Source organism: Mustela erminea, chromosome 8, assembly GCF_009829155.1.
Source record: "Mustela erminea isolate mMusErm1 chromosome 8, mMusErm1.Pri, whole genome shotgun sequence".
In the NCBI taxonomy this organism is placed as follows: Eukaryota; Metazoa; Chordata; class Mammalia; order Carnivora; family Mustelidae; genus Mustela; species Mustela erminea.
In genome coordinates, this window is record NC_045621.1 from 77,250,228 (window position 1) to 77,275,854 (window position 25,627).

Consider the following 25,627-nt stretch of genomic DNA (forward strand, 5'->3'; position numbering starts at 1 on the left):
GGCCACTACAAGGTCTCCTAGCCAGCTTTCCTATACTTACTATTGCCCTTCTATAATATATTCTTCAACCTATAGCTAAAATGATTACTAAAAATAATCATGGCCCTTTCCCATTCTGAATCCAAACCAAAAGCCATCAGATAGGACAGGCACAATGTCAGAGCCAAATCAAGGTGAGAAGAGTGTCCATATAGGGTAGAGATGGAGAGATGGGAGTGGTAATGACTTATTGCATAATGGAGCTCTTTCAGGGTGTCCTGTTGGGAGGGCAGCTGGCATAAGTTGGAAACTTATAAGTGTGAAGTGAAGTAAGCAGGGCACCTAGAGTGGCCCAGTATACTGTGTGGGAACCCAAGTGGGATGAAGAGAGCAAATGCACAGGAGAGGGGCCAGCGTCAGAAACGGGAGATTGGTAACATACAAGAGAATTGAATATTAGGTGTATGTATATCAAGGATAATGGGAACCATGTTTCTCATTTTCAGGGAATAGAGTTACTCTCAGGAAAAATAGAAAACTAGAACAAATGGAATGACTCCTGTAGCATTGTATAGGCATTGGAGATATTAGTCTGAACTAAAAGTCATATATATATATATATATATATATATATATATATATATATCATATATATGTAATATGAATATGTAAATATGAGCATGTTTGTGAGTATGTACATATATATTTCTTACTTCTGTCCACTAAGAAGGCCTGGGAGTAACAGCATCCCAAAAGCTTGGAACATATCTAGCACCTAAATCTTGCTATCTAAATATCATTCTTCAGAAGAAACAGAATCATAGGGGCACCTGGGTGGCTCAGTGGGTTAAGCCTCTGCCTTTGGCTCAGGTCATGATCTCAGGGTCCTGGGATTGAGCAGCCCACATCAGGCTCTCTGCTCAGCAGGGAACCTGCTTCCCCCTCTCTCTCTCTGGCTGCCTCTCTGCCTACTTGTGATCTCTATCCATCAAATAAATAAATAAAATCTTTTAAAAAAAAGAAACAGAACCATAGAAATGGCTGATATCAGGACTGAGTCAGGAAAAGTCCAGAATGAGTCTGGAACATCTTATTGTGCAGTAAAATAAGCACAATCAAAAAGTGATGGGGACTATCAAAAGAACACAGAAGCCAGTCTGAAAGAAATACAAATTGGGGGATGGGGTAACTGGGTGATGGGCATTAGGGAGAGCACAAGATCTGATGAGCACTGGGTGTTACACACAACTAATGAATCATTGAGCATTATATCAAAAACTAATTTTGTACTATATGTTGGCTAATTGAATTAAATTAAAAAAAAGTTCAAATCTAGAACAACTTATGCATCCAAAAAAATGATAGTAATGGATCTTAACCTCTTAAAATAAGAATCCATGAATCCATAATAGCATAATGAATAAATTCAAAGTCTGATGAGGAATAGATTATTCACAGAATTAGGAAGTACCTTTCACAAAGCATTTCTTAATTACCAAGAAAAAAAAGTAACTTTAGAGTAGAAGGGCTTCACATACTCTTCAAGCGATCTAAGTTTACACCACAATAATAAAACAAAACAAACTTTGGGGCCATCTGATTAAGATTCAGTGAAAATAACATAGTGTCACTTCTATTAAATGTATTTCTGACAAAGATATATAACCTAAATCTAATCATGACAAAACATCAGACAAACCAAAAGAGGGAGACATCTACAGAATAGTGGGCCTGTATTCTTCACAAGTATCAAGGTCTTGAAAGTCAAGGTAAAACTGTAAAACCTTTTCTGACTGAAGGAGTTTAAGGAGCTATGACAGCTAATGAAACATGTCATTACACCCTGAATCCTACTGACATTATTGGGACAAATGGCAAAGCCTGAAGGAGATATGACGATTAGATGGTATTAATGTATCATTGCTAATTTTCTGATTTTTGATGATCGTGTTGTGGATTACAAAAGAATGTCCTTGTTTGAAAAAAATACACACCACAATTTTAGGGGGTAATGGGGAAACATGTCAGCAATTTACTCTCAAAAGGCTAAGGGAGGGGCACCTGGGTGGCTCAGTGGGTTAAAACCTCTGTCTTCAGCTCAGGTCATGATCCCAGGGTTCTGGGATCGAGCCCCACCTCGGGCTCTCTGCTCAGCAGGGAGCCTGCTTCCTCCTCTCTCTCTCTCTCTGCCAGCCTCTCTGACTACTTGTGATCTCTGCCTGTCAAATAAATAAATAAAATCTTAAAAAAAAAAAAAAAGGCTGAGGGAAACAAAGTTATTTAAATTATACTTTGAACTTTTTTGTTACTTTGAGATTGTTCACAGATTTTTTTTAATGTATAACAATAATAATAATGGCATTCCACTGTTTAAAACTTGTCCATGACTTCTCACTGCTCTTAGAGAAAAAACCAAAATCCTTAAAATGAAACTTGACATGATCTTGTCCCTGTCTACTTTTCCAGTCTCATCTTGTTGAATCTTTCCTTGGGACTTACTGAATTTATTTTTTAAGTTTTATTTATTTAACAGAGAGAGAGCACAAGCAGGGGAAGCAGCAGGCAGAGGGAAATTGAGCAAGGAGCCCGATGTGGGGCTCAATGTAGGGCTCAATCCCAAGATCCTGGGATCGTGACCTCAGGGGAAATCAGACGCTTAACCAACTGAGCCACTCAGGTGCCCCTGGGATTACTGCATTCTGATGTTCTTTTTGTTCCTTGAACAATCCATATGCTTTAGAAGTATGAAGCCGATGTATTTCCTATTACTTCTGCCTAAACCATTCATTCCCTAATTCCTTGCCCATATTCACTAAATTTTTTTTCTTTTTATTTTATATATTTTGGCAATACCTTTTCAAAATCTTTGCACCCAGGATTAGATCAATTCCCCATTATTCATTCTCACAGCACTACGTATTTTTCCTTCATAATTATAGATTTGTTTTTATAATTGATTGATGTGCCCCCCCCATTACACTGCTTCTTCAGGATGGAGCTATGTCTTTGCTGACCATAATACCCCAGGGATCTAGGCCAGTGGACAATAAACAATTTGTTGAATAAATGAAATGTTTAATTCATCCATCTCTGTCCCTGATTCTGTCCTCTCTTCTATATCAGCAGCCTTTCTCTCCTGCCCTGCCTCTCTCCTCTTCCTCCTCCATCTCTCTTTCCTTCTCCTTTGGCTTCTAATCAGCCTTGAAACATATTCAAGCTTTTCCAGGCCTAAAGCATTTCATCTTTTGAAACCATATCCTCCTCAAGTTGTAACACAATTTCCCTGCTTCTCTTCTCATCCAAACTTTCAAGAGTCCTATACACTTGCTCTTTCCATCTCCCCAGTTTCTATCTAATCTTCAGTCCACTGCAAGTTGGCTTCCACTCATACCATCCACCAAATATGTGCTTGCTGTGGTAGGTATAACCTAACTGCCAGGCCCAGTTATCAATTTATAGTCAGTGTCTCACCTGATCACTCTTAATAACTTCCTTGATATTCAGCTGTTTTTGTACATCTCTGATCATCTCTTTTTTTACTCCTTTATGAGCTCTTCTTCAGCCCAGGCCTCAAATTAATTTGTTTCATATAAGAAATATGTATTTAGTACCCATCACGTGCCAAGAGCAACTAGGGATGCAATAGTAATTCAAACAAACAAAAATTCCTGTCTTCATGAGCTAACGTTCTTTTTTTCTTAATTTGTGAATTTTTAATTAAGGTATAATTGACGTTATATTAGTTTCTGATATACAACATGATGATGTTATTTTTATATATATTGTAAAATGATCACCACAGTAAACCTAATTAACATCTGTCCCATACATACCCATAAATTTTTTTTTCTTGTGATGAGAACTTTTAGCATCTACTCTCTTAGTAACTTTCAAATATGCATTACAGTATTATTAACTATAGTCACCACGCTGTACATTTCATCCCTAGAACTCATATATTTTATAACTGGAAAATTATACATTTTTGCTTTCTCCACCCATCTCACCCACCTCCCACTCCCAGTCTCTGGCAACCAACAGTCTGTCCTCTGTATCTATAAGTTTCATGGTGTGTGTGTATGTGTGTGGGGGGGGGTTAGATTCCACATATAAGATCATGCAGTATTTATCTTTTTCTGTACATCCTTTTTCACTCAGCATAATGCCCTTGAAATCCACTCTTGTTGTCACAAGTGACAAGATTTCATTCTTTTTTATGGATGCAAAATATTCTATCTTACATATATACCACATTTTCTTCATCTATGCATCTGCCAATCGACAGGTTGTTTCCATATCTTGGCTATTGTTAATAATGCTGCGATGAATATAAGGGTGTGTATATCTTTTCTAATTACTGTTTTCACTTTCTTAGGATAAACACCCAGAAGAAGAATTGCTGGATCATATGGTAGTTCTATTTTTAATTTTTTGAGGAACTTTCATACTGTTTCCCATAGTGGCTGCACCAGTTTGCATTCCCAACAACCCTATAAGGGTTCCCTTTTCCCCACATCCTTGCCAACACTTATTTTTCTGTCTTTTTGATATTACTCATTCTGACTGGTATGAGGGGATATCCCATTGTGGTTTTGATTTGCATTTCCTTGATGATTGACACTGAGCACCTTTTAATATGCTTGTTGGCCACATGTATGTCTTCTCTGAAAAAAAGTGTATTCAGATCTTCTGCCTATTTTTTAATTGAATTGTTTGGGGGTTTTTTGCTCTTGAATTGTATAAGTTCATTACATATTTTGGATATTAACCCTTTATTAGATATATGATTTACAAATATTTTCTTCAATTCCACAGGTTGTCTTTTCATTTTGTCGATGGTTTCCTTTGTTGTGCAGCAGTCATAATATTAGAATTCCCCAAGATTTTATCCTTGGCTCACAGCTTTTATTTTGCATACGTTCTCTTGGTAATCTTAGTTAATACTTATGACTCCAACTACCACAGATTAGTTGATAATATCCCTTTTTTTTTTTTTCTTCAATCTAGACACTTCCCATGAGTTTTAGGCTGGATGTATTTATTTGGACATAATGCAAGAACTTTGAAATAGGTATATCCAAATAAGAACACTTTCTTTTTTCCCTGAGTTTCTCATTTCAGGGGATGTGCTCAGTTACCTAAACCAGAAGTAACCTTAGATCCTTCCTCTTCTTTCTTTCTAATATCCAACCAGTCACCATCTCCTGCCAAATTTACTTTATCTAGCATTCCCCTAACTGCTCTTCATTTCTGATCTGGTTCCCTTTGGATTCACTTTCCAACAGCTTCAAATACAATCTCAGTCCCTTACTTAAAAGCTTTAAGTAGTTTTTTCATCACCAAAAAGATGAAGCCTATGTTTTCATCATAGTGTAAAACTCACTGTGATCTGATCCCTGCTTGATCTTCCAGTGTTCTGTTTTTCTTTCCAGCTTAAAGATTTTGTTGGTTCACACAGTGTGGCATAATGATTAATACTACAGTCTTTGGAGCCAGGCTACTTAAATGTGATTCCCAGGTCTATCACATATTTATCTCATTATACCCATTTTTCAGTTGAGGAATAGTCATTATGAGATTTGGAGGACTGAATTAATACATGTGTGCTTAGACCAGTTCCTGGTACATATTTACTATTATATTAGACTCTTCTAATATTTCTGCTTTTGTTAACCTACTTCCTCCTCCTTGTTGCAGTATATAGTAAGTTCAGCTATGGATTCCATACAGTCATCAGTTTTTTATAAGCTTACATTTGATTTACTACCCAAGAAATTCATACCAATTATGACTTATTTCATGTTAGGGTTAATGCTCTAAGCAGGTATCCTCATAATGTTATTTTTTTTTTTCTTTTGATGATGGCAAATGTAGCTACTTCAACTGTTCTATGTTGCCGGAGATGAAAAATGCGGTTTTTGTACCATATCATTTAAATGTAAAAGTGAGAGAGAGAAATATGGCTAACTCCCTAGTTTCTAGGTTGGATGACTAGGAAACCAGACAATACTGTAGAATCCTCAAATGTTTGTTCACACACACACACACACACACACACACACACATTCTTGTTTCTCCCAAGTTTCCTTTTCATCCTGCCACTGTAATTAGTATCACTTTGGCCAACCTACCCTTCTCTCACAAAATTTTCCTTCTCTGCCACACCCACCCACCAACCAGAAAAATGCTTCACGACGCTGCCTTCCTTTTAAGAACAGAGCTACACGGAAGTTGAACGCCTAATCGTGCCCTCTGGGTTTCTCCGTCGCCGTAGCAACTGGAGCAGGAAGGGGCGGGTTCCGTCTTCCTACGTCCGGCTCACGCGTGCGCCAGCCGCTTTGGTGCGGGGGCGCGGCGTTCTAGGGTTGAGCGGGTTTCTTAGGTCGGGGTTGGAGTGGGAGCCGGAGCCGGAGCCGGAGCCGGAGCCGGAGCCGGATTCCGCGCAGACGGCCACGTCAACCTAAACCTACACCGCCCTTCCCACCCTGCTGCCGTCGCACCCGCAGAGCCTGCCGCAGGTCCTCCCAGGCCGCGTCCTCCACGCCTTTCCCACAGTGCCCCGCGCCAGGCCCCGCCCCGGCTCGCCGTGGGGACCGGGGCGCGAGGAGCCGACTGGAGCTGCCGCGCTCGTTGCTGCCGGTGCGGCTTGTCCTCCCCCGTCCCGAGCGCGGCGGCCCGGCGGTCCGAGAGGGCGTGCTTCGTTCGCGCGCGCACAGCTTGCGCTCGGTCGGGTGGGGTCCGCCGCCGGGACTTGAGGATGGGGGAGTAGCTGCAGGAAGCGACCCCGCTACACCGAGGTGGGCATGGGCCGGGGCCCGGGGCTCAGCCGGAGCTGGCGGCGGCCTGGGCTCTCCAGGAAGGGCGAGAGAAATGCCTGTGCACCTCAATCTCCCTTTCCCTCTCCTCCGCCCCTGCGGCCGGCTTATTGTGTTCTCGCTCCCCATCTTTACCCGATTACCTACATCGTCACCCTCCTTCCGACCTCGGTTCCCTGCTTTTAACTCCAGTTTCTCACTTAAACCTCAGCTACTCAAGCTCCTCTCTCCCATGTCCGGCCGGAGACTTCATACACCAGCAACACTTAATAGTTTCTTTCACGCAATGCGTCCCATCTTTCCCCTCTCCCGCATCCCATTCTGGAGTGATGGCAGCTAGAAAGCCTTCGGATTGCATTATGCCTGCAGCTTCCACCTGTCCCCGAAGCTTGGCACTGATCGAGTAAGCCACACCCACGCTGAGAACGACCGCTAGGCAGGGAACACCACTTATCCCAAAGGGGTGTTTAGGAATATGTTCTCTCCTGCTCTCCAGTCTTGCTTTCTAGTCTGGGTATTTGTTACTCTCCATCACCATACTTTACAAAGGTATGTTTTGGTTGCATGAAAAGGAGGAGTTAGGAATGAGCCAAAGACCATTTGCAGGTAAGAAAGTTTAGAAATAGACCTTTAGAATTAAATGAAGAAAGGAAAAACTGAGAATGCTAAAGTTAGTTTTTTCAAAGCAGTTTGAGATCTTTTGTGATCTGATGAAGTGGAACTTATTTACCCTTTACAGGTGAGCATGTCAAAATAAGTGATTCCTTCTCTTCTGTTTTTTTTATTTTTCTCTTTTTATTTATCTCAAACGGAAACATTGCAATAAAATTACATTTCTAGTAGTTATTCTGCTATTTGTATAAAGTAGTCTCTATGTATAGTGTAAGCACTTTTTGAGAAAACTCAGGATAAAACGGCCATACCAAATATGTTGTCTCTTAAAACAATATAAATTCATGCCATTCTTGGGAGAATTATATTAAAAAAGACCCTATATTTCCTTCTAGCCCCTCCAAAGGATATTTCCTATAAGTGAAATCTGATTAAAATGAAACCGATGTAGACTTAAGTGGCAAAAAAATAAATAAATAAATAAGTAGTTAAAAAGGAAATGATATTACAAAAGAGCAGTTCTTAAGCTAGATAGCAAAGGGAAGGAAACCGCTTTTTCCCAAGCTTGTGTTCTGGTGCTGATCAGAGCAAATAGTTGAATTTGTTTGTTTTTAAAGTGTTCTAGCTAGCTACAACTACATACTACCTTTTACCTTTTATCTCCTTTCTTGAGTAGTTTCACAAATTGGAGAGGGAAGCAGTGAAGGGGCCCCCAGAGGATAGAGTCTGGGTCCTCAACGGTGATTTGCCACTGAATGGAGACTATTACTGGTCATGTTATTTAATAGTGTTAGTACTATTTTTTAAAATGTATTTTTAACTACCTGGTTTCCTCTCTTTAGATTGACATTTTGGGAGACAATTTCATGATGCTTGATGCACTCTTGGAGTAATGTGAACAGAACTTCTCCAACTTGCATATTATATCAGCTGGAACCAGCGGTGTATTTTAATGTTCACTTAAATCAGAACTTGTATAAGAAAAAGAATGGAAGTCTGGTTAAATAAAAATGACTATGTCAGAGACTTCAAAAGGATCATTCTTTGTTTTCTAATAGTATATATGGCCGTTTTAGTGGGCACAGATCAGGATTTTTACAGTTTACTTGGAGTATCCAAAACTGCAAGCAGTAGAGAAATAAGACAAGCTTTCAAGAAATTGGCATTGAAGCTACATCCTGATAAAAACCCGGTAGGTAAAATTTTCTTTTTAAATATCTCTAATTAATGTATTTTAGTAAAGTTTTGATACATATTTAAATTTTAAATAAGTGCTCACATGGTTAAGAAAAATCATGTCAAAAATCACAGTTCAGTTTTTGTACTAAGAAGCAGCGAAATACTCTAGTTGAGAACAATGTGAAGGAATGTTGATACCAAAAATTTAATTCCCTCTTAATTTGAAAACTAATTTACAACAGGTCCATTACAGGTGTTAATTCCAAAGCCAACAAAAATGTTGTGGAGTAGTTTAAGTAGTTTTTTTAATAAAGTAAGTTAGGTAAGGGACACCTGGGTGGGATCAGTTGGTTAAACTTCTGCCTTTGGCTCAGATCAAGATCCCAGGGTCTTGGAATTGAGTCCCACATCTGGCTTCTTGCTTAATAGGGATCCTACTTCTCCCTCTGCCTGCTACTCTCCCTGCTTGTGCATGCTCTCTCGCTAAGAAATACATAAAATCTTAAAAAGAAAAAAAAAAAAAAAAGTAACAAAAATTATTTCCTTAGAACTGGAAAGGTTCTTGCTAAAAATGGCAGTAGGAGCTAGTAAGAACCATGCTTCATCTTTCACTGTTTTCTCCCACATACAAATTCCAGACCAGAATCAGAAATTACTACAAATTAAAACTTAATAACAGCCAAAGCCAGTTAATTCCCATCATCAATATTTGATTATGTATTCAATAATGTCATTTTTTCAAAATAAAATGTTTTAATACTTAGAATATTTTTAGTAATTTCTGTAACTTTTTAATGAGATTCGGCTTATCAAGAAGAAAGGCATGGTTTATAATTTTCTGTTTCCTCTGTAGAAGTTTTTAAATAGAGTTATTTTATTTTCATTGCATACAGCTTAGCAGTAGAACTCTTGTTAGTTGGCTATCTTTCCTGAGATCTGCACTCTATTTAGAATTTTTATTTTTCTTATTTTTCTTTCAAAATTACAGAACATGATTTTTAAAGTTTCTGTATGAAAGATGGTAGTCCTTTTATAGCTAATTATTATTTAGATGAAAGCATTCCTTAGAAATCATTTCTGTGCAACAGTAACAAATGAGGAACATTTCTAATCCGGTTTTGAGTTTTACTCTGACACCAGTCCCATTTAATTATCTGGTGGATTGGGGCACATACCTTTTGTTTTTTGTTTGGGGTGGTTTTTAGTTAATATTAAGTTGCTGTTGCCTCAAATGGAAAAATAACCAACAAATTTCTTTGTAATGGTTTTAGAGGTAGCATAATATTTACAAATTTGAATGTTTCTAAGGTTTAGTCTTTCTCAGTTGCATTTCTTAGAAGGAATGATACACTGTAAAACCGTATCTGTCAGCCTTTGGAGGCATCAATTCTCATTTCTCTGTTACTTTCCTTATTCTTTTTTTTCTTTGGAAGATTGTAGTTTTTTAGAAATACTTTCTTATTTTAACCTGTGATAACACATTTCATGTCATCTCCTCCTTACTTTTTCTCCCAGAAATCTTTAAGATTAAATTAAATCTTCATATAGGCTTTGAAGAGACTTGATCACATACCTAAAACAAATGTTATATCTAATATTTTTAATAGAATAACCCAAACGCACATAGTGATTTTTTAAAAATAAATAGAGCATATGAAGTACTCAAAGATGAAGATCTGCGGAAAAAGTATGACAAATACGGAGAAAAGGGACTTGCAGATAATCAAGAAGGAGGCCAGTATGAAAGCTGGAATTATTATCGTTATGATTTTGGTAAGATGATATGATACTCTGTATGAAATATCGTTTTTATTTGAGTAAATTTTGAAAACTAATTTTGTTTTACTACTAAGCTTATGTAGTTAATATGTGTCACTTTTTAAATATAACATTGGAGCAGAATTCCAAAGGAGGGGAGGGGAAGTAAAATAAACACAGGTATCAAGGCAAGAGGGAGCATTCACTTACCCAGCATTTCTCTTCATTTTTCATTATCCTGAAATGCAGGCTAAGAACTGAGATATTCTTTTGTAGTAGACCACATAAATACTTTAAATTCATATTGGAGTATTTTTTTCTCTAGACTGACTTTTTTTTTTCCAAAATAGTATTTTCATTTATAATCACTGCAGTGCAGTAGGGTGTATCAGATGTCAGCAATCTATGTTTCACAGGCTAATCTGGCCTGCCACCTCCTTTTATAAATAGAGCTTTATTAATCATAGAATTACGAGACTATGATAATTATGAGAGTAAAATCAGGCTCATTTATTTACATATTATCTTTGGCTTCTTTCACTTTGGGGGCAGAGTTGAATAGCTATGACAAATACTATACATTCCACAAAGCCTATTTAACTGGCCTCTGCAGAAAAAGTTTGCTAACACCTGGTCTTTATCCATCACTAGTATTATTTTTTTATATTTCACATAGTAAGAAATTTTCTCACATTGATTTTAATTATGACAATTTATATTTACTAAATAAGTTGATCTCTACTATAAAAATCCTAAGACTATTAAAAAATATTTTAGTGATACCATTTATTTAAAAAACCATGTAATCTGAGAAGGAAGTAAGGTCTGTAGTCGAGTTAAGAGTAACAGATCGTGTCAATTTCCTAGTTTTGATATTTTATTTAAACTACATAAGTCACCATTAGGGGAAGCTAAGGGAAGGGTACATAGAGGTCTGCTATTTTTACAACTTCCTTTGAGTCTCTAATTATTACAAAATAAACAATTAAAAAATAATAATAGAAATTTTCTGTGGAGATGAAATCATGGGAATATTAGGAACTCCTATGCACAACTATAAGAGTCCCTATCAGGAAATGGATTTTTTTTGTTTTTTATAACTCTTCAGAGGCATCACGAGTGGTATTATTTACTCTCATTTTTGTTCGTTTGTTGCACATTCTTCAACTTTGAGATTTAGTATAGTAATCTGATTTTTGATGAATAAACAAGAGTAAGTAACCTGTTTTTCTGTGGTAATTTATTTTTGTGATGAACTATTAATTTATAATTTTAACTTTTAAATTAGGTATTTATGATGATGATCCTGAAATCATAACACTGGATAGAAGAGAGTTTGGTAAGTTCATGATCATATGGTTTTCTAAAACTAGTCCAAGACCATCTTTTACCTAAAACTCTTAAGGACAGATATATTTGAAATTTAGAATTTTTGTTGTTATTGTTGTTTTAACATGATAATCAGTATTTTTAACTTTTAAAATAAAATAGTTATTTTACCAGCAAAAATAGGTTTATTCAGGAATAGCAGAAAATTGTTACTCAGGACATGCAAGCTATGGTAAAACCATAGGCAAATAAAAGGAACTTTTATCTTATGGAGAAGGAAGTTGGGAGAGGTTTTTCTGAATGAGAGTCCATTAGAGAAAAGCAAGAATTCCAAGTGATAACAGTTTCTTTAGCTGATTTGCAGGGGTAGTCAATTTCTTATAGAAGACTCAATGTCCATCTTTTCCTATTGTGGCCTGTAATTGATCATTTTTAACTCTTGATGATTCTTTTGTTAGGATCTTCATTTGACAGTTCTTCCTGTAATTGACTTTGAGTGGTGTGCCTCCCCTTTTCAACTTTCCCAGTCTACTTTAATGAGGTTGTCCCACATTTCTCCCTTTTTGGTCAGGATCTTTATCCAAAAGCATCTCTGATAAGAGCCAGGATTTCCATGTTTAATGGTTTTGTTCCTCAGTGCCAGGAAGGACCTTTTCTGGTCCACACATCCTACTTCAAGGAAAGTACGTAGTAGTTAGAAACCATTTATGGTCACATTTGAATAACAAGGAAGGTTAGGCATTTCTCATGTATAGTTCCTATTTATCAAGATTGTAAGCATTGGAGATCATCTCCTTACTGGGTATGTGATTTTTACAAAAGTTTGCCAGGCAATAAAATACAAAGCTTAAAATATATCATGCAAAACAGAAGAAGTAACCTAAATCAGATTTTATGAGGGTTCTAAACCAAGACCCTAGATCAGAAAGTAACTAACTGGGGCACCTGGGTGGCTCAGTGGGTTAAAGCCTCTGCCTTTGGCTCAGGTCATGATCTCAGGGTGTTGGGATCGAGCCCCTCATCGGGCTCTCGGCTCAGCAGGGAACCTGCTTCCTCCTCTATGCCTGCCTGCCACTCTGCCTACTCGTGATCTCTCTCTGTCAAGTAAATAAAATCTTTAAAAAAAAAAAAAAAGAAAAAGTAACTAACTGAAAATATTTATTGGCACTTCCTCCAACAAAGGGGAGAAAGGTTCTCCCAACAGAAACAAACCCAGAGTTATGGATGCCTCTTGGAAGTCCCCACTTAGGTGGCTATGAAAGCCAATCAGTGAGTATTGCAAGCGCACAACGAATTTACAAAGTGCATTTGGGACAGTACAATGCAAGTATACGTGAAGCAATAGTTAATGAATTTGTTGCAAAAAATAACAAAACCTCAAAGATGTATTAAAACAATATTGCTATCTCAAAAGAACTTTTAGAAACAAATGTTATCTAACCATACAACCTGTAAGGTTGCAAATTCAGAGACCATGAATTTGGATAAGAGTTCCAGAGTCAGATAACACATCAGATGAAAGAAGGACTTGTGAATTTTCAACCTTCTAACCCTTCAGAAAAAAACCAAGTAAAGGATTAATTTGATCACAGGATCATGATCAAATTAATGATCATGGATCATGATCCATGATCACAGGATCAGGCTATTTCCAAAAAGCTGATCAAAAAAAGAGGTTTCCCCCTGTTGTAGAGGTTTGGAAAATGCAGACAAAGCCTTCCCTTCTCTCTCACATACAAAGAGGAAAAGGGAAGTTGGATGTCTAAAAGCATTTATTAGGGGCTTTACTAGGTTTTTCTTTAAAGTCCCAAAAGCTGTGTCTATCCACTCTTTCCAAATAGCAGGGTCAGGTGTGTCCTTTTTTTTTTTTAGTAAAGCATATAGAAGTTGAGCCAGAGGAATCCACTTTCAGCAGTGTCCAGTCAGTCCAAGAAAACCTTGCAATTAGAGATTAGCTTCCGAGTTGGGGGGGAAGTTCGGGATCCACTGAAGCCTACCTGAATTCAAAATGTAGCCCTTGCTCTGGCATAATATTTTTCTAAGAAATGTCAACCTGGTAAATGAATAGAGTGGCAGAACTAAGGAGATAAAGGTGGATATTTCTTAAAGACCCAAGACAAAAGGCAATAGGGTCAGAGCTAGGAGGCTTTTGAGGTTGATTAAAGACCCGCACTATTTGAACTATTTCAGTACTCTGGGGCAAGTTGACTTTATATAGCAGTGAGGTAGAGCAGAAAGACTATAGCTTTGGTGTTAGGGACAGGGAAAAACAAGTAGTTTTTCCAAGCTAATTAAGTGGGAAGATTGGGAAGATGCCTGGTAGTTCCTTGGATCCCTATCAGTGGGAATTAGGAAGGCATTGGAAAGGTGTCTAGAGGACTAAAGACATCTGAAGCACTTAAGAGGGTAACAGTCTTTTATCCAATGTCCTGGCTCTTCTCAACAACAGCAGACACTAGGAGGTTTTGGTTTTGCTTAGCGGCTTTCATTTGCTGGGGTTGAAAATTAAGAATTTTAGTGGTTTGTCTTTCAGGTGATTCATTTAGGCTGTGAACAGGCTGGTTTGCAAAATTTAATCTGTAGTGGACATAGTTTCCCATTTTGTCTTGGTTCTTTTAACTAAAAGAGACCCGGGTTCAGCTTGCTAATAAACATAAAGTTAAATGCTACCTGTGTGGATTCAGCATGCACAGTAAGAAAAGAATTTTCTTTAAAGATAATTTGAAGTTCATTGTAATACTCATGAACAGGCTCATCAGGCTTTTTGTGCGCAAGCCTGAATTTTGTTCCAGGCAACAGGCTTAGGAAAGGCTGCTATAATTGCTCAGTGGAGGTTTATAGCCAAGTGTTCTAACATCTTGCCAAAAGTTCAGGGTCTGTTTCTCAGAATCCCTTTCAGGATGTTCTCCTTGGGCTGATTTCATCCAGCGTTTGGTCTGGCCCTCATGAACAAGCATGTAGACTAACTGAAAAATATCTGAGAGACCAGGTTGGTAAGTTTGAATAACTATGCGAAAATCTTCAGCAGACCTATGGGGGTCATCACTCACTTTAGGAAACTAACTATGGCTTGTAATTCAGCTTTAGTCCGGGGAACCTAAGAAATTTGGGGGTTTATTTGGATTCTCAGAAGTCTCTAATGGGGCAGGTTTAGTAGGTTCAGGAGAGATGGGAGCAGGGAGAGGTTCCAAATAACTCAGAGAAGTGCAGTTAGAAAATTCAAATGAGGAACCCAAGGGCCTGGAGGAGGTGGAGGTAGAGGTGTGTAGCAGGGAAGGAGGATGATGACAGTGGAGGTGGGGCCTGAGCGTGGGGGGCTGTACACATTCTGAGGCCAGATCGGGGAGGGGGAAGGAGCCCTAGGAAGCCTTTTAGCCTTTTTTTTAATTGTTCTCCTCATTTAGTATAAAAATTGTATTTTGCAGAGGCAATTTTAGGTTCCTGGTAAGATGCTTCAAAATACCAGGGAATACAGGCATCCCATTCAGTTTTGACAGCTGTAGAGCCATGGCTATCCAGTTCAGTTTTGAGGAAAGTAAGTTTGGGGAGATCCATAGTTCACCATAATGGTCACTGAAGTTCTAAAATTAAATTTAGTTAAGTGGGTCCATTTACTTAGAAATATGCATAAGGAAGGACCATAGTTTTTAAACATAAAACCTGCTGAAGTCCTAGAAGTACAGACACCCTCAAAGCATTTTGATGACTAGTACCCCATTTCTTAGAGTTTTTTTCCTAAAGCAAAAAGAAAAATTCCTAAACAGCACAGTTCCAGTAGGAATAGTCTGGTTCCAGAAGGAATCAGTCTAAAAGCCAGTACAGTCCCAACAAGAATAGTCCCTATAGAAAAGGTCTGGTCCCAAAAAGGAGTTGAACCAAAGGCCAGTGCAGTTCCCACAGAAACAGTCTGGCTCCAAAGAAGAGTTGGACCAAAGGCCCAACGAGTACTCTCAAGAAGAACAAAGCCTTAAAACAGATTCTGAATAAATCCTGGAGAGCTCAAAATGCAGAGAACAGAACTCAAAATCCAGGAAAAAAAACCTAACCTCAGATTACAGAGTTGTAAGGAAGGAGTTAGCTCAGTTGACTCTGTGGGTGCCAGCATCTGCTGCTCACCTGTCTCATAGTTGTTGGGGTCCTGCCTGGAGCAAAATAATGTCAACCTGAAAACAGGATATTTTACCAGAAAAAGAAAGGGTTTATTCAAGAATAGCAGGGAATTACAGTTTGGGACATGCAAGGTAGGGCAAAAACATAGGCAAGTCTAACAAACAGCAGAGAGGAATGTTACTTTATGGGGAAAAAGGAGGAAATTGGGAAGGGTTGCTCTGAATGAAAATCCATTGGAGGAAAGCAAGAGTTCACAGTGACAACAGTTTAATTGGCAGATCTACAGACTATAATTGATCATTCTTTTCTGTTAATAATGATTCTGTTGGGGTTTATAATTGACAGTTCTTACTGTAATTGATGCTGAGAGGTATGGTCTCTCATTCCAGCCTCCAACTCTAGTGAAGTTTCATTTTATTACTTTTCATCAATACACTGTGGATTAAATAATGTTCTTTGCAGAATGTTGGGCAGTATACTTTTTTCTAAAACATTAATATTTTCTGCAGAGTAAATGTGTCAGTATGTACACAAGAAAGAAAAAGAATGAATGATAAGTGGCCCCAGAACAGGTCAGGACAGGTTTGGATGCCATGAGAGCTTGCTGCAAACTTACGTATAAATTCCCAGTTTTGGAGCTTTTGGATTTCAGAGTTTTGGTTAACTGTGGTTATTTTGGAAACAGATTTACTTTGACTTTCATTTTTGTGAAAATGGATGTAAAAATAACAGTTCTATTAAAATCTTCCATTGCATTTTAGAAACTCTAAACTATTGGATTAGATTCTTACTTTCAAAGGCTGTGCAGATGTATAAAATAGGTTTAGTCTTTCTATTTCAAATAAATATTTTACCTCAAATTTCAATTTTATTTTGTTCTATTATCTCATTTGATTTAGAAAATAAAAATAGCATACTAGCTGCAAAAAATAATGCATATAGTGTTTCTCACACATCATCATTATCAAAGATGTCTAATAGTCGCTTGATTTTGAACAGTTTCTTCTGACCAAGAACTGCACTTATTTTCTCTATCCTGTTGGTGAGCTTAGGCCTACAAAGATATTCAGTGCATTTTGTCAATAGTCCTATACATGAACACTTGAACAAGTTCTTAAAGTAAAAAGGTGTGTCTTCTATACAAAGAAAATTGGAAAAATTTGATTTTTTGGGGGGGGGGGATTTTTGGTGGACAGAAATGGTACTCATATCACAAGCTAGAGAATCATAACTCCACTGAATGTAGTTATATGAAGCTATAGCTTTCCTCTATGGCTCTTATTACCTCTCATCAGCTGGTTTGCCAGTGAGTGTTTGGGGACCAGTAGGGCAGAAAACTGGAATCAGAGATAGAATTGGAAGAACTGAACAGAACTTGAAAACTGACCAATTAAATGGGGTAACCCAGAATGAGAGATTTTCCTGATGGTTATATTGCATATGGGTTCAAACATTTTCAGGTGTGTCACTATGGAACAGTTATTAAAAACTGCTAATAATTCATGTACAGCCCCCAAAGAGTAGTTAAAAATGCAGCCACAAAACCTTAGAGATCATTTTTCGGAAATAATAAGCTAATACTGATAGGTTCAGTGCATAGTTGGCACCATGGCATCTGATCTCTGAAGGTACTCTGTAACTGGGCTGAAGCAAGCTGCTCCAGATGTTTTAATTGAAGAAGCTGAAGCAAGATAGTATCAATTTGTACTTGTGTAAATATGACATTGACCTACTTGGTTGTGTATTTCTTTCTATTACTGGTTATTTCTGTTGGTTTGTGTTACTTAGTTCTGTTGTTGTATAACTATGCATATAATTGCAAAGATATTTTAAAATTATGTTGTTCTCTTTTCCCAGAGAGGAGTTACGCTTTCTTCTGGCTGAGGTCACTAACAGCCTCAGATCAGTTTTATCCAGAGACTGAAATGATTCAAAAGCCGAGCTTTGGATTTTGAGAGGACTGGTCACTTTCCAGTTCATCTTTATTTAGAGGACCCTTTCTTAGATTTGCCCTGTACTCTATTTTTGTCCCTCTAGCCTCATGAATGTATTGAAAGTTCTGCTCACTTTCTTGCCAGTCAGCTACCTTTTCTTGAAAATGCCGGCGTTGTGATTTTCACCTCCTTCCATGCTTTGGCCCTCTAGTTCTTTACTATATTGGTAAATGTCTGATGCTTTCAGCAGAAGTCTTATATTTTGTCCAATTTTGCAGTTGTTGTGGGAGAGTTAGTGCTAATTACATAGTTCACTTTTATCAGTACTGAACTCTAGAGTGTTTATAGTACAGAAGAGAAAATCTCATTAGTAAACTCTACTTAAGGTTCTCATCCTTCCTACTAAGCATGGTTCATACTGTCTTTTTATGTGTTACAGAAAAGTAGATTTTTAGTCATTATAAGCAAATTCTAGACAGTATCTGCAAAAGCAGAGGACATCTCAATTTTACTAGTCATTCTGAATAGTACTTACATAATACAGGCATCCTTTTGAAGACAAACTCAAGAAATTGCAAAGGAGCTCACAGCACCTCTGCCTTTTTTCTTTTCTTTTCTTTTTTCTTAAATCCCCATCATCTAACAAGGTGAAATCTAGGATTTTGTTCAATTATTTGTCAGAAAACTCTTCTTTTGAAGAGTAGTTATTGTTAATTTCAATTAACGATTATGAATTGTAATTCTTGTAGTTATGAAGCAGACATATCTAGTTAATACAAGATGTAAAGGCATCTAACAAAACCCAGTCAGTCTTGAAATGATACAAAGCACAGCCTGCATAGGGTGAACTTCTCAACATTCTGGACCATGTTTGCAGGAATGTGTGCATAACTGGATCCTTAGTAAGGTTTTGGGGAATCTCAGGAATAGGGGCTATACTGGATTGCTTCTCATTGATAAGACTTTTTTTTGAAACCCTTTTCCTTGGGACAAGAAAGATGAAATTCTACCATTGGGAATAATAACACAAACTTCCTTTAATACCCTAAATTTTCTAATTTTTTTCCATAATAGTCACATCAGGGAGTGAATTATTTCTCAATAACTAAAGTGAATCAATGAATAAATAAACATCCTCTTAAAAGGCTTCATTCTGAGGGACAAAAATCGTAGCAAAAATTTTTTAATGTGCAGTTTCATGGAGCTGTTGATTTCACAACTGTGCTGTCTGCCAGCAAGTCCTGTGCTGCCTCTTAGTGAGTTATTACGACAAAGTTCTTCCAAATAATAAGTGGTCATATTATAAGAATGTTTTGTAGGTAAGTGGAAGAGAATAATAAAACATTGCTTTAATTTGTGAGCATCAGTTCCTATTCCAGGCAATTAATATTTAACATACCTAATCTTCACAACAAACATCAATATTGATACTAGGGTTTTTTCCCCAGAAATTACAAACTGCATTTGAGGGGAAAAAAACAATTACATACCTAAGTTCAGCTATTAGGTATTTGTGGTATATTTTACTATATTCATCCATGTTGATTGTTTCTCCTTCTCTGTGATGGAGAATTATACATCCGACTCTGTAGAACTTGGGCATGACCACATGACTTACTTTGGCCAATGAAATGTGAACAGAAGTAATGTGTGTCACTTCTGGGCAGAAGCTTTTAAGAGCCAACATGTAGTTCACCATTTTGCTCTCTCAGGAGAAATAGCATTGTTGAAAATAGAGCCTGCTCCACCGGCCAGGGGTCACGGAGAGTTGCAGCCAACTCAGTATAGACATGTAATAAATGGTAGAAATAAACCTTTATTGTCAGCCCATGCATAATTGGAATCACTTGTGTACTATAGCATAATCGTTCCTGACTGACACAGTACCAGAGATAGGGCATACACTCAGCTCTGGTTCATCTTAAAGCCTATGCTTGTGCTGCTCTTTTTTTCTTAAATGAAATGAACCTGTTAGCATTAGAGTTACTCATCAATTGTCTTATTGACTGTATTCCCTATACTTTTACATTTAGTTTTGTCTTACTTAGTAATTTATGCTCTTAACTCTTCGATCTCTGTTACCACTTGTACATTTAGTTTTCTCTTACTCAGTAATTTATGCTCTTAACTCTTTGATCTCTGTTACCTCACGTGTTTATGACCTCATCCTATTGTTACATTTTTCTAAGCTAACAAGTTGTTAGCTGTCGTTGTGTGGATATAAGTGGACACTACTGTAATTGTAGAATTTAGAAGCTGAAAGTTGCATTCTGAAATATACTTGTTTTATTCTGTTTGCTGGGTTTTGTAAAAACATTGAGCGTCAATAACACAGCATTAAGAATATTTTTAATTTTACTCAGCAGCAGTGGGAACTGTATAAATACGTTAAAAGTGCTCTGTGAAAACAAAAGTACCAAAAGGACATTTTTTCACTGTGAACAGTTTTGTTTCAACTTAAATGCCATTCAGATTTGTCATATGTCATACTTTTATTTAAGACTTATGATCAGGGCGCCTGGGTGGCTCAGTGGGTTAAGCCTTCGGCTTGGATCATGATCTCAGGGTCCTGGGATCGAGTCCCGCATGGGGCTCTCTGCTCGGCAGGGGGCCTGCTTCCCTTCCTCTCTCTCTGCCTGCCTCTCTGCCTACTTGTGATCTCTCTCTGTCAAATAAATAAATAAAATCTTTAAAAAAAAAAAAAAGACTTATGATCAGTCCTATTTTGTCTAATCATTTCTTTATCTTCTTATATATAAATACCCATCTCATTTCTTATTTATAGCTAATGAAACAACCCTGTTTCTGTTAGAGTCTTCACTGAGTTTATAAAAGTTTTACCTAAGTTATTACCAGTTGGTGGTCCAAGTTTATATGGCAATTATTTTAGGCACTTAGATAGAATGATCTGTTGGTCAGACTTTCTAAACATTGCCAGGGAATAGCTAATAAAATGATAAATTATATGCTTTACCACTAATGTACAGATTAACTTTTCTCTACAGATCCATGTGTCTTGAAATTGAAAGTAAACATTGAGTTGTTTTTTGAGTAGAGTTGACACACTATGTTACATTAGTTTCAGGTGTACAACTTAGTGACTCAACAGCTCTGTAGGTGTGCTGTGTTCTTCACCAGTGTAGCTGCCATCTGTCACTGTGCAATGCTGTTACAATACCACAGACTGTATTCTCTGTATCTTTTATTCCCATGACTTATTTATTCCATAACTGGGAGCTGGTAACTCCCACTTCCTTTACCATCTTGCTCTTTCCCCACACAATCCTCCCCACTGGGAACCATCAGTTTGTACTTACATGTCTGATTGTACTTTTTGTTTACTTATTCATCTGTTCTGTTTTTTAGGTTTCACATATAAGTGAAATCATATGGTGTTTGTTTTTCTTTGACTTATTTCACTTAGCATAATAACCTTGTAGGTCCATCTTTATTGTCACAAATGGCAGGATCTCATCCTTTTTATGGCTAATATTCCATTGTATAGATACCACATTTTTAATCTGTTAATCTGTCAGTGGACACTTGGTCTGTTTCCGTATCTTGGCTATTATAAATAATGCTGCAGTAAACACAAAGGTGCATGTTATCTTTCAAATTAGTTTTTTGTTTTTTCTAGGTAAATACCCAGTGAAATTATTGGATCATATGTTAGTTCTATATTTAGTTTTTTGAGGAACCTCCCTATAACAATTTACACTCTCATCCACAATGCACAAGTGTCCCATTCTCTGTACATCCTTGCCGTACTTGTTATTTCGTCTTGATTCTAGCTATTCTGACAGATGTAAAGTGATATCTCATAGTGGTTATGATTTGCTTTTCTCTGATGTTTAGTGATGTTAAGCATCTTTTACATACATCTGTATATCTTCTTTGGAAAAATATACAGATCCCCTGCACAGTTTTAATCAGATTATGTGGGGTTTTTGGTATTGGATTTTATAAACTTCTTATGTATTTATCTTCTCTGATTTTGGAGGTTCTTTTTTTGGTGATGGTTTTCTTTGCTGTGCAAAAGCTTTTTATTCTGATGTAATAGTTTATTTTTGCTTTTGTTTCCCTTGCTTTAGGAGACATTTCTAAAACAATGTTGTTACTGCTGGGGTCAAAGAAATTTACTGTCTATGTTCTCTTCTTAAGAGTTTACATCTGGTCATTTTATAGATTATAACGCATAATAGATTATTGGCTAGATATCATGTGATATTCAGATCCATTATATTAGCAAATATGTGTTTGTGTTTTAAACTGTTAAAAACCGTGATCTAATGTTTTTCTAATAAAAGAGTTTAGGTAAATGACTTAAGGACAAAGATTAAATTTAGTCTCCACAGTCCTTACTGTCTTGTGTAGTTGTCTTATTTCATTCTTTGAAAATTTGAAGTAGCTGTCAGAACTGATTTACCCAGGTATTTAACCTGTTCTGCAGTCAGTAGATGAACTTAAATTTCCAGCTCTCTCACTGCTTCTCCTCTTCATTTATTTCTCTTATCCACACAAACTTGTGTATGAGGTTTGGCTGCTGATTCCTTATGCCACATCTCTTCAGAGCTTCATGGTGACAAGTGTGTCTTGCTTTAGTCAAGTATGTGCCCAAAGGAGGTTTTTTGCAATATTGTTAGTTTGACAGTTGATACACAGTTGACCGTTGAACAGTGCAGGGGTTGGGGCACTGGCCTCCCACCCAGTTGACTTTCCCAAACATAACTACTAATAGCCTTCTGTTGACTAGAAGCCTTGTAGTAACATAATGGTAGATTAACACATGTTTTGTATATATGTTATATACTGTTATTCTTACTAGTAAACTAGAGGAAAAATTATTAAAATCATAAGGAAGAGAAAATACAGGTACATTACTGTATCAGAAAAAAATCCAAGCCCATATTGTTCAAGGGTCAACTGTAACATGTTCTCTTTTTATAGAAAAACTTGCACAGGGGCGCCTGGGTGGCTCAGTGGGTTGAGCCTCTGCTTTCGGCTCAGGTCATGATCCCAGGGTCCTGGGATCAAGCCCCACATCGGGCTCACTGCTCTGCGGGGAGCCTGCTTCCCCCTCTCTCTCTGCCTGCCTCTCTGCCTACCTGTGATCTTTCTTTTTGTCAAATAAATAAATAAAATCTTTAAAAAAAAAAAAAGAAAGAAAGAAAAACTTCCACAGAAAATAACAAAGGTAGTATGGAAGATGTATGACTAAAACAAAATTTTAACTAAAATATGCACAAACCTTCAGCAAATAATTCTAAGTTGTTTTGGTTTTATATGCTTTAGATGCTGCTGTTAATTCTGGAGAACTTTGGTTTGTGAACTTTTACTCTCCAGGATGTTCACACTGCCATGATTTAGCTCCCACAGTATGTATTTTTTTACATCTTGATTGTTAAAATTTTATTCTGATCTGCCGAGTGTTTTTTTAATATATTAGGACTTTTTTCTGTTAATAGTAATGATAACTATCAATTATCAAATACTTTCATATATGTATGGTTTTATTTGATAAAAATACTCTTCTTTAAGAATGCGTAGCTTGAGGAGTGTTCAAGGAAAGAAAAATTACCTTATCAGGGCAATACTTACTCTTTTTTCTTACTAGTGGAGAGACTTTGCTAAAGAAGTGGATGGATTACTTCGAATTGGTGCTGTAAACTGTGGTGATGATAGAATGCTTTGCCGAATGAAGGGAGTCAACAGTTATCCCAGCCTCTTCATTTTTAGGTCTGGAATGGTAAGGGGTAAAGTTGGCATTTTTTAAATTTGGAACTTTATGACAAGGAAAATACTAGTGAGAACACAATACATGATTTTGTAGAATGTTTTGATCTTTAAATATGAGTTTAGGTGCCATCTAACTAGAGTCTGGTCATAATAAACATTTTGGATTATATTGTGAATAATTTAAATGCCATTACTTTGACCTTTCTTTATTTCAAAATTAAATGTTTACCATTGGTTTCTGTCTTAACTGAACCATTATGCATATTGTACTTCATAGTTCACAAAATATTTTACCTGTATTGTCTCATTGAATATAAAGTTCTGATATCTCCTTCTTTTTCTAATGAAAAAACAAACTAGAAAACTATTATAAATAGTGTTGTTGAAATGTCTTTTGTGGAATCTATACAATCAAGATCTGCAGTATATCGTTTGGAAATAGTATTGAGAAATAAATCTTATTGTATTCAAAATAAGGTAAAGTTGAAAGCATTTGGTATTATTCCTACTGAGTTTTTAAAAGAAACAATAAAAGATGTTTTTCTTTTTATAAAAAAAAAAAAAAGGCTGCAGTGAAATATCATGGTGACAGATCAAAGGAAAGTTTAGTGAGTTTTGCCATGCAGCATGTTAGAAGCACCGTGACAGAATTATGGACAGGTAATTATATTTTCATTTCTTTAATTTTCAAGGATACTTTGAGTTTGGTATTTTAATTTTTTTTCAGTAATAGTGTTAACACGTTGGTCATAATATTGAATTTTTAAGCTATCTTATCCATGCTTTTTAAAAAGAAGGGAATTTTGTTATTTTTCTGACCTCTGCTAAATAGTTGGTATTTAACAAGTGAATCAGATTTGTATAGAAATTAAAGCATTAAGATATGGGAAATGAATATGGTGTGATGCTAGGTGTAATGGCAGCTTTCAGAGTACAATGTTTAGTTAACCAAGCATTTTATTGCTTTCATAAGTGTACTGTATCAAGCAGTCAATTCCTGGTCCAGTGTAATTTTAAAGTTTAAAAACTCTTTCCTCTAATCTTAGACTTTTAATTCATCAAGTGACTTTAGGTGGGTTATACTCTGTGATACCCATGAAATAATAGTAGTCATATCTAGTAAGATGTTCACACCATTCACTGAATACAAGTAATGTCTCTGGAACTGTGTTAAATATTAGGGCTGCAGTAATATGTAATTCTCATTGTTTTAGCAAGGAAGGCATTAGTAAACCATTAACGCAGTGTAATAACTATTATGGTAGAGGCAGTCTTAGGGAAACATGAAGGATATAAAAGAATTCAAATGAGGAAAACTGGAAGGATTAGAAGATACTTCTTGAATGAAGTCAGACCCAATCTGTCATGAAAATGAAGAGGAAGCCTTCAAAGAGCACTGTGAACGTTATAAACTGCCATTACTTTGCCATAAACCTAACAGAAAGATGGGCAGCAGGTGGAATAGTATGAGGCAAAACACAGCTAGCTGAATGGGTAGACAAAGCTCAGATCACAGAGGCCTTGGTTACCAGTTTTAGTTACCAATTTCTTAATGAAATAATGAATTAAGATTTTAGATGATGAAAACAATGGAAAGTTAATGTAGGAATTTGATATGCTTCAAGAGGATTTTTATGAATTCCTGAATTCCAGTAATAGATAATCAGAAATTTGCTTAATTTTCTTTCAAGGGAATTTTGTTAATGCCATACAAACTGCTTTTGCTGCTGGTGTTGGCTGGCTGATCACTTTTTGTTCCAAAGGAGGAGGTAATTTTTTTATTTTGTAATGATGAAAAAACCAAGATACTTAATTTTTATTTTTTTAATTGAGATAAAGTTGTCATATAAATAATGTACCTTCATGGTATACAACCTGTCGATACACTTACATATTGCAAAATGATTACCACCATAGCATTAGCTAACACTGCATTTCTGTCCCATAAATACCATTTCTTTTTCATGGTAAGAATATTTAAAATCTACTCTCTTAGCAGTTTTCAAGTGTATGATACAGTAATATCGGTTATTATCACCATGCTGTACATCACATTCCCAGAACCTGTTAATCTTCTAACAAGGAGTTTGTACCTTTTGACTAGCTGTCAGTCTTAAGTATTCTACTGTAATTGATTTCAGTACTTCAAACTACAGTTCATATCCAGTTACAATT

General features: G+C 36.7%; 1 protein-coding gene across 3 annotated transcripts in view; it reads left to right on the plus strand.

The window, feature by feature from the left end:
- Nucleotides 1-6,662: 6,662 nt before the first annotated feature.
- The window catches only part of DNAJC10 (DnaJ heat shock protein family (Hsp40) member C10), a 50,140-nt gene continuing 31,175 nt past the window's right edge, over nucleotides 6,663-25,627 (plus strand). Inside the window, exons 1-8 of one of the 3 annotated variants that reach the window (XM_032356147.1) lie at nucleotides 6,663-6,776; nucleotides 8,249-8,598; nucleotides 10,193-10,358; nucleotides 11,632-11,682; nucleotides 23,009-23,091; nucleotides 23,331-23,462; nucleotides 24,019-24,112; nucleotides 25,144-25,221. In XM_032356147.1, coding sequence (XP_032212038.1) covers nucleotides 8,395-8,598; nucleotides 10,193-10,358; nucleotides 11,632-11,682; nucleotides 23,009-23,091; nucleotides 23,331-23,462; nucleotides 24,019-24,112; nucleotides 25,144-25,221 — 808 coding nt within the window. In that variant the 5' untranslated portion in view covers nucleotides 6,663-6,776; nucleotides 8,249-8,394. Of the gene's footprint in view, nucleotides 6,777-7,310; nucleotides 7,401-7,504; nucleotides 7,534-8,248; nucleotides 8,599-10,192; nucleotides 10,359-11,631; nucleotides 11,683-23,008; nucleotides 23,092-23,330; nucleotides 23,463-24,018; nucleotides 24,113-25,143; nucleotides 25,222-25,627 lie in introns of those variants that run through there. The other 2 variants (XM_032356146.1, XM_032356145.1) reach the window with 2 other exon arrangements.